At 40.4% G+C, this 10000-nt stretch overlaps 1 protein-coding gene across 4 annotated transcripts in view; it reads left to right on the forward strand.

Moving 5' to 3' along the window:
• Nucleotides 1–10000, forward strand: part of LOC143028277 (uncharacterized) — a 1448808-nt gene that overhangs the window by 272666 nt on the left and 1166142 nt on the right. The window contains exon 1 of one of the 4 annotated variants that reach the window (XM_076190134.1): nucleotides 2897–3926. The exons of 1 other annotated variant lie outside the window; for it this stretch is intronic. In XM_076190134.1, coding sequence (XP_076046249.1) covers nucleotides 3009–3926 — 918 coding nt within the window. In that variant the 5' untranslated portion in view covers nucleotides 2897–3008. Of the gene's footprint in view, nucleotides 1–2896; nucleotides 3927–10000 lie in introns of those variants that run through there. 2 more of the 4 variants (XM_076190135.1, XM_076190137.1) reach the window with 2 other exon arrangements.

The raw sequence follows: 10000 nt of genomic DNA on the forward strand, positions 1-10000 counted from the left end.
CTAGTAGGGACGGGAGCTTAGCAGTAGGAGCAGCAGGCACGCAGGCAGGCGAGCAGGCAGGCAGGCAAGCAAGCAGGCAGGACGGCAAAGGCAGTAGAAAGAAGGACAAAAGTGTTGGTATGCTTGTTTGTGTCCGTGTCAGTGTTTGTTTACCATCGCGCCTCGGTAAACTCGCAACTAGTTCGCTCACTACCGCGTCACGGCTTTTGCGTCGGCTCCTCCTGCTGTGTCTGCTGCCGCAACTACTACTACTGCTACTACTGCTCCTGCTGCTTCTGCTGGAGGCTCTATCTCTCCCTCGTGACTGGTGAAGTGAACATCCGGACTATTCTTGCCCACGTCCTTCGCGCGCTCCGAGGAACCAAGGAGGTTCTTCGTGGATCGGGTGGTGCCTGATGGGGGAGGTCTGCCGTGTGGTGATAAAGCTCGGGGAAGTGATGAGAAAGGATCCTTACCCCTCGTGTTAAGTGGTGTGGGGGACATCTTAGCCTCAGTGGTGAATTACGATTGAAAACGAGTGACCTAAATAAACGCGAATAAGAATGAAATAAGTGAAATGTGTGTTTTGTTCTAGTGTCAATTGCTCAACAGAAAACTGTGGTAATACCGCCCTTACGATGTTTCTTTCGTTTTCTGTGGTCAGCGTGATGGTGGAAGTAAAGAGAATGAGGTGGTTACCGCGAGTGTTGCTTATTGTAAACATAAACAAGGAGAGCCCCGTGATTGATTACGTGTAAACACAGCCTAGTCATCGACCATTAAGCTGATAAAAAGTGACGTAACAAACAAGTAAACAAGTCAAGGCGTGACCCAGTAAAAACATAAATAAACATTTCCCCTGCAAAACCTACAAAGTAATTGTCTTCCTATTACACAGTCAGACCACCTGTATCGTGGAAAAGAAGGAAATAAAAAACTAATATTTTGATCATCTACGTTGATTCAACTCCGCTTCAAGTGAATCCTTAAGACCAAAGCTAGACCCATTTAAATCAGGCGATATAGCCGATGATAAAACGGAAGGAAAAAGTCTTTTTGATTTGATGAACGTCACGATTTTCCATTTCGAGGACGGATCTGGCGAAGGCATCCGGCTTTTGAAGAAGAAGAAGAAGGAAAAAAAAAAGTGTCAAATAAATTTCAGGGCAAGAAATATAGGTACGCGTTGTCGTCAGAGGTCTTTCCCAAACAGCTGAATGAGTGTTAGGCCGGACGCCCAGAATAACCATCTGGAAATAGATCAAGAGAAAAAAAAAAGAGGGGTGAAAAAATAGGAACAGGAAGAAGAGAAGAGAAGAGGAGGAAGAGGAAGAAGGAGATAAATCAAGGCAGGAAAACGAAACTTGAACTTCTTTTTCTTTGAGGCAGACTTTATAGATTTGGGTCTGGTCATCTGTGGTCGATTTTTTTTTTTTTTTTTTTTTTTCTCGTGGTAGGTCACCCCTAGCATCTCAATCACACCTACTCACCGTCACAGAAACATTTTGTCGTCAGATGATTTTATTCACCTTAAAAGTGACCCTTGCACTGAGGATTTGCCAATAGAAGGAATGATCTACTCCTCAGCTACAGTTTCTCTGGAAGAAGACGAAAATCAAATCAGAAAAAAAAAGTTCTTTGTGTATATGAAGACTGGACTACGCGAAATCAGTGTTCGATCTGTACACTGAATTACCTGGCTTCGAGTTCTCCTTAATGGAGCTCCACTTGTTCAAGGCTTAGTTTCTCCTTTGTATCTTCTTCAAGAACCCTCCCCTGTGCTAACCTGCTACAAGGAACTTAGAAATAAACACGAACTTAACTAGACAAAAGAGCGAGATCGCTTAACAAATACACCCTTTCACGGCCATGGCTTCACTGCAACCCTCGCATTAAGAGAAAGCCTCCTAAAAAAGAGCAGCGATAAAGAGAGCAAAGGAGAGTGAAACCCAAGTGGGACTCTTGATTTGATTGAGCGCGGCGGCCGCCACTTGAGGCCCAGTGGCTGCCAGAAGGAACATATCGGACTTCGAGGATGAGGTGAAGGTTGAGACTTGATAAGAAGGCGCCTTTGGTCTTCGCTCTCTTTCTCTACTCTTCTCCTCTCTTCTGTCTTCTGCCTTCTGTCTTCTCTCTTCTCTCTTCTCTCTTTTCTCTCTTTTGTCTTCTCTCTTCTCTCTCTCTCTCTATCTATCTATCTATCTATCTATCTATCTATCTCTCTCTCTCTCTCTCTCTCTCTCTCTCTCTCTCTCTCTCTCTCTCTCTCTCTCATATATTGGAAGATCGAAGAATAAGAACCTGAAAGAACAAAAGAATTAAAAGAAAGGAGAAGAGAAGTTAGTTTTGGGGCCTGTGAGAGGGTGAAGCTGCAAAAGAGGAAGAAGGAGAGAGAGTGGGAGGACAGGGAGAGGCCGACGTGGAGGAAGAAAAAAGAGGAGGAAGGAGGAAATGTGGAGGTATGCCAAAGGTGGAATGCAGAGTTAGCCAGCGGTGGAGAACAGATGTAGTGGAGAGCAACGCGTAGGACGCTCAGAGTGCATTGGCCCTTTCCTTGTCGCCTCCGCCTTCGCCTTCTGCGTTCTTCGGGGAAGCTGAGGTCAAAGGACTAAAGGCCTCTTCGTAACTCACGGAAGTCGAGGGTCCTCGTAGAACCTGAATACGATCACTTACCGCTTGATAGGACTAAGTCATTTTTGGTACTCTTCTTCGTTAAAGGGTTTAATCGAAAGAATTTAACACTCTAAAGCTAAGAGGTTGGTCTAAAAATGAATAAAATCGTCTGGCGTGTAAGGTAGCACCGCCGAGACAGATATGTAACCAAGGTTGACCTATATATTTTTCCGAGGCAAAGGACACCCCTGCGAATGAATGAAATTGCTTGTGAACAGCCAGAAACAAATCAATAAATTTATATTGCCCTGAAGTGCTTCAGTCATTAAGTGCCTGTGAATCTAATAAAACAATTTAGAAATCTATCCTTAGAAAATCTGGAATTCTTATTTGAAAAATCCAGATTCTTCTAAATCATGGTATCCACAGTCCACCCGGCCTTCCACCTCAACATGATCCACTCTCCTTCTTCAGCTCCCCTAGGGAGGAGTGTGTCCTGCATGAACACTCACCGCCTCGGGGTGGGGGTTACCTCCTCCTCGTCCTTGGTACCTTCAAGGACGACCTCCATCTCCTCCTCCAACGTGGCAAACACAAGCGGAGGAAATGACCTCGAAGACTCGTCCCTTTTGTCCCTCTCCACCTCGAGTTTGAAGAGAGCTTCGGGGTCTCCTGAGAAGGAGATGAAGAGAGCGGCCTCCATGCCGATAGCTCCCCTCGCGGCCACGTCAGGAGGAGAAAGCACCTGGGCACGCTTGAACCCGACAGCGACGACTCTTCAGAGGCAGAAGTCTTCGGCGTCCTTTCTCTTTTCTCCAGTGCCTTACAGCAACGCCTCGTCTTCGACCTCATGGTCACACGTCCACTTTAGTCGACCTCGACCTGTGAGCACCCTCGACCTCTCTTCGCAGAGGCCGCAGGAGGCGGCAGACATTTCGAAGTTCTCTTCGCCGCAGGTCAAGCGGAGATCGAAACCCGCAGACTCTTGGATACGTTACCAGAGTCCGAAGACTCCTCCGAGTTCGATACGGCCCTTCGGAGGCGGCTCTTCTTCGAGATCGATGACGTCACTCTCATCAACGGTGACCCCAAGTGCAACAACCAGAACTACTACCGCTACATTTAGGATAACCTCAACTGCCAAAACTACCCCGGCAACTACATTTAAGACAACCACAACTGCCAAAATTACGCCAGTGACGAGTACAACCTCGACAACTACTAAGGCTACAGTGGTAACTAGCAGGACAGCTAGTTTGACCCCAGAAGGAGGTGGTCTGAAGCACGTGGATTCCAATCGCCTTGGGCCAAAACCTTTCTACGTCAAAGATCATGTAAGTTGTTGAGTTTTGGAGAGAATTTAAGGCTAGCAAAGACGTTATTTCTCTCTCTCTCTCTCTCTCTCTCTCTCTCTCTCTCTCTCTCTCTCTCTCTCTCTCTCTCTCTCTCTCTCTCTCTCTCTCTCTCTCTCTCTTTCCTTTTTTTTCACATGTGCTCCCATCTTTCGTTCTTTTTCTTCCTTTTCGTTAACCCTTATTTCTTTTTTCTTTTCTTTTTATTTTTCTTGTTTTGCTTCCACAACTCCAGAGGTGACGGGGACGAAGGCCGCATTGCGTATAAATCAGTGTCTAAGAGCCCTCATCCTCTGTGTAGCTCTTTACAAAGAGACACAGAACAAAGAGTGGTGTCCATGTCCTCCCTTCCACCAGTTCGAACCCTTCTTGCGGTTGGCACCCTTCAGTGGGTACCACGAGATGAATAAAATCACCTAGCGGTAAATAAGATAAGTATCACCCGTTACGGAAGGGGTGAAGAATGATTGACATAATTTTTCTTTCCGATCGGGTGGGGGGGGTTTACCATGGAGATGAATAAAATAGCTTGGCGGCAGTCTGGAGAAAAGGAAAGGGCCCACACGGCACGGAAGGGATTGGAGTGGTTTCTCTAGTGTATAATACGGGATCTTGTATTATGACCCTTCAATTGTTTACATGTTTGTCTAACTCAGGAGTTCCCGAACTTTTCAACTCGTGAACCTCCCCCCCCCATGAAATTCCAAATTTTCTATCGACACCCTACATTTTAATTCTAAAAAATTGGCAAAATCAATGAGTAATAGTAATAGCAGTAGTAGTAGTAGTAGTAGTAGTAGTAGTAGTAGTAGTAGTAGTAGTAGTAGTAGTAGTACTAATAGTAGTAGTTGTTATTTTTGTTGTTGTTGTTAACATACAGTGTGATAAAAAGGTGATGCACAGTAAGAAAATATATCAAAGTGTACGAGTATACTGTAAGTTAATTCTCAGTGCAACATACCTTTTTCTTTGATTTTTCTAACATTTATTCTGACTACTATATTCCTCTATATTGTTCTCCATTCAAAATAGAGATGATATGCGTCCATTATATTTCATAAGTGACTATTTCATTTCTCGTTTGGTGGAAATCCCTGGTACCAAGGTCGTATGGAATACATCCTATACAGATCCTAATACGGATAGTAGAGCTGCGAGCGACAATGAAGGAAAGGAGTTAGTTAAAGATTTACTGAAAAATTTTGGCCTATCGTTTGAATTCAAGAAATTATTATATATATTTTTAATCTAATAGAGTCTGATATTCCTCAGATTTTTACAAATTATCATTGAGAATTTCCAATCGGAGGCCTCAATGGTTCCTTAGATATCGACCACTTTGAGAACCCCTGATCTAACTAATAAAGTTTCTGAATGTCTCTCCGATTGTCTACGCGGTAGGTCTGTGACGTTCATTGAGCCTTTGTTATTTCATTTTTTATTTATCTATTTATTTTCTATTTTCTTATTTATTCATTTATTTATTTATTTTATTCTATTTATTTATTATTATTATTTTTATCTATTTGGTTATCTATTTATTTTTATTCATTCATTTTTTTTTTTTTTTTTTTTTTTTTTTTTAAGGACAGTCTCAGGCCAAAACGGCTATTGAGGTTTCTTGAGGGTTTCGATTGAGGCCCATGATCCTCTAGACGCGAAATCCTTCCCTCAACTCTGTGCAACCCCTTTTTAAAGAGTGCCATACCAAGTGGAGAGAGGGAGGGGAAGAGGGGGAGGATGGTGCAGGGAGGTAGGAAGAAGAGGAGGAGGGGGTTGCGGGGGAGGGGAGGAAGGGAGGAAGGGAGGGAAGAAGGGTGTTAAAGAATCATTAAAACAAGCGGACTGAGAGCATTGGCAAAAGATAAAGATAAAAATCTCTCATTCTTTTTCGCCATATAGGTCGGCTTTCGAAGGCTTTGGACGCAGCTGCTGTGTTCGGTGTGTGAGTGGAGGAGGGGAGGATGGGGAGGAAGGGATAAGAAGGGAGGAAGATTTTGTGGTGAGGTAGAGCGTGAGGAAAGACCGGATGTGACGTCACAGCCCTCGTGGCTTTGAAGCTGCTGCCCAAGAGAGTTGGCTTTGTGAGGTAAACAGAACTTTGCTAGTTAAGCTTCGTTCGAGTCCAGTAATTACGGGGTCAGAGTTAATGGACCCACTGCAGGACCACCGGCCTGTTCCTTTGGGAAACGATGCGGACTCTGTGCCTTAACTAAACCTAGAGGATTGCTGGTTACAATTCATTTAGATTTTTTTGTTTTTTGTCTATTTGTTTGTTTTGATTTACTTGTGTATGTCTTTATTGATATGTTGATCTATTTATGTATTTACTTATCTATTTATTTATTTATTCATTTATTTCTATTTGTATACTAACTTGTTTATTTGTTCATCAATATATTTATTTACTTATTTACTTGTTCATCATTTATCTATTTATTTATTTATTTATCTATTCGTTTAGTTATTCATTTATTTGCTTATTCGTTTAGTTATCTATTTATTTTGTTGTGTTCCTATCATGGTGAATTAAGTTTCGCACTCACCCAGCAACTAGATGAACCTGCGTTCGATTCCTAAAGGCTTTGAGTGAATGTCATTTACCCTGGCTGTCCGTGCACATGAGGCAAAGGTAATGGCTTAGCAACGAAATGCTCCTCTGTGACATGAAATTGTGACGAAAAAAAAATCACTCAGATAGAATTATTCAATTCAATCCATTAAAGATACATATTCTCGGTAGGTAATTTGGCTCCATGAGCTTCGTATAGTCAGTACCTTAGGGAACCTAGTGATAGCCCTATGGACCACAGTCATGTTGTATTGTTTTATCATTTGAGGCTAATCTTTCCTAAAGAAAAAAGAAAATTAATAGATACTAATAATTAGTATTAGTTTGTTAATATTAATCAATATTAATTATTGATAATAACAATCATTAATAGTAATTAATGAATATTATTAGTAATGTTATTAATAACGATTAATCAAAATAATAATAATCATATATATAACATTAATAATAAAAATAAAATTAATAACAATCGATAAATAATTAATCATTAGTTAATTATTAATATCAATAAAGAAAAAAGTAGTCACTTCTAGCTATTCCTACTTTCCACGGCCCTCCTTAAATCTCTCTCTTTGACCACTTGTATAACTCCACCTGTCCAGGACAACGCCATCCCCAAGGATAGAAGCGCTGGTTATTGGCGATGATACGTAATACAATAAGAGGCATGTGGTGGTTACGGAACGCATTAATGGGCAGAACGTCTCTAGAGAGATGAAGAAATTCGCGTAGTGACATCCCTAAAAAGGGGGAAATTCACCAGAGATTCTGAAAACATATATTGAAGTTTTAGTTTCAAGTAAAGAGTTATACTAAGATAAGTCTATCCTAGAAACTAATAAAGTTGTCTATCGACAGAAAGAATAACTAATAGAAAGTTCTAATACTAATCAACATTTCTAACTCGTGTATATCGTTGGCTATCCTCAGCGACAAGTTAACCTGTGAACATGATTTTATGAAAGACATTTTCTTTCAACTTTTCATTTTTCCAGAACATTTACATTTTTTTGCGTCGCCACAATGAATTAAATTGACTGACGACAGGTACAAGAAAATCAATATCGTGTCACTGAAATCGGGTGATGTCAGCTTATCCCTTTACATAATTGGTGGAATTTTTCCTTCATATTTTGTTATCGTCAGATTTCATTCACTACTTCCACACCCGTAAACGGTGCAGTAAAAACAAACGATAATGATGAAAAACAATAACGACAAAAACAAAGAGAAAATAACCCAAGTACCAGCTCTACCAAACACCATCACACTAATCTTTGGTTATTTATGATAGGCCCGGATATGGTCACAAACATTTCTTCGTAGTAGTCTTGAGATTAATCACAGAAACTAGACGTGTGAGGTCGCGTCTGTGTGTATACAACATGTTTGTGAATTTTGCCAACACACTTTAGAAATACATTCTCCATAGATAAAGAAACCTACAATATTCTATGATGAAATGCAAAAGTATCATGTTTTGCAAACAGCGTGATAGCCCAAGTCAGTTCACTCTGCAGCCAACCAACCACCGGTGCTCCATCTCTTCTCGGGTGACGGTGTTCGGTTGGCTGCAAAGTGGACTACCACACTGTTTGCAAAACATGATAATTTTGTATTTCATTATAAGATACTATGGGTTTGCTTATCTATAGAGAATGTAATCCCAAAGTGTGTCGGTGAAGGCCACAAGCTTGAGGTATAATGGTGACTTTACAACTGCACATTCAAGAATGGTGCATCTTCGTCTCGGTGCTTCTTCATCTGCGGTCCAAAGGTTCGAGAGAACTGGTCGCTACAAGGGCAGGAAAAAGAGGGAAAGAGTGTAGGAGAAATTGGGGTGAAGTGGAAGGCTAAATAATGAGAGAGTGTGGGAGGTAAGGAATAAAAGGAAATATTGTATCTTTGCCATACTCTTTTCTCGATCTTTATTTTCTTTTTCTGTGCCATTACGTAGTCGAATTACAACAGATCTTTCATGTATACATTTTGTAGAATGCTTACAGTATATTCGGTTGCATTCTGCGTGTAGACTTTAGTATTGATATTTGTTCTACTAAGTCAAAGACCTTTTTGTAATATGCAAAAGCTAAGCATAAAGATTTATTGTACTCTGTCTCTTCCTCGATTAGCTGACTCATTGTGTACAGATGGTCTGTTGTGGATTATCTGCTTTTAAACTCTACTTATAAGAATCTTCGTAAACGTTTTGTATATGTATATGTATATGTATATGTTTATGTATATGTATATGTATATGTATATGTATATGTATATGTGTATCTGTATGTGTATGTGTATTTACATGTGCATGTGTATGTATGCATATGTAAAGAGAGAGAGAGAGAGAGAGAGAGAGAGAGAGAGAGAGAGAGAGAGAGAGAGAGAGAGAGAGAGAGAGAGAGAGAGAGAGAGAGAGAGAGAGAGAGAGAGAGAGAGAGAGAGGAGAGAGAGGGAGGGATGTGAGGAAGTGAGGGAGTGAGAGGGGTTTGTTGGGCAGAGTCGAAGATGAGGTCGCTGCGAAATTGTCAAACTTGGAAATTGAACAACAACAAGAGCAACAACAACAACAGCAACAACAACAAGAGCAACAACAACAACACTCCTCACGCCTCGAAACTCATTTGGAGACGTAAACAAACGTGGTGGTACACTTTATATATTTTCTTCTGGTTAACGCCGGGTGATTTTTATTCGGCTCAGAGGTGGTGTCCTAGACAGAAGAAGTTAAACTAGCTTTGCCTAGAGACGGCTCGAACCTTTATTCTAGATTTGCGGTCTTCCGTTCTCGGTTGAATAAAATCGCCTGACGACAGTCTAAGTAAAGCCTTCGTCGCAAGTCATCGGGATCAACGGGTCGTGGGTTTACGCCAGGAGTCACTAAGCTGTGACTCAAGCCAGCATTATTACATTACCCAGGGTACTCGGATAGCCAGTGCAAGTAGAAACGGAGTCTAGAATGATAACGACACATTGTGGCGGCGAGGGATGTGAATTTAGAAATGAGTTTTTCCTCTTCTGTGTTTTCTGAGACAACACGGGCAGGGGGTCCTGTGGGAAAGCGTTGTAACTGTGGATGTCTATTTACATTACGTATCTCTACTGCATTAGCCTCTTTCAGCTTCTGCATTTGCGAAAAAAGTAATAATAATAATTAGAATGATAATGACTTAATAGGAAAATAGAAAATTAATGAATAAATGAATAAGTAAATGAATAAATAGATAAATAGATAAGTAAATTGATAAGTAGATAAGTATAATAAGATAAAATAAAATAATATTATGATGATGATAATAATGATAATAATAATAACAATGTAATAGTAATAATAGTAATAATGATATTAACAACAACAACAATAATAATAATAATTATAATAACATCATTAATAATAATGATAATAATAACAATAACAATAATAATACTAATAATAATAATGATACTAATAATAATAATGATAATAATAATGATAATAATA

This window comes from Oratosquilla oratoria, chromosome 9, assembly GCF_046742065.1.
Source record: "Oratosquilla oratoria isolate Oo_2021 chromosome 9, ASM4674206v1, whole genome shotgun sequence".
Taxonomy (NCBI): domain Eukaryota; kingdom Metazoa; phylum Arthropoda; class Malacostraca; order Stomatopoda; family Squillidae; genus Oratosquilla; species Oratosquilla oratoria.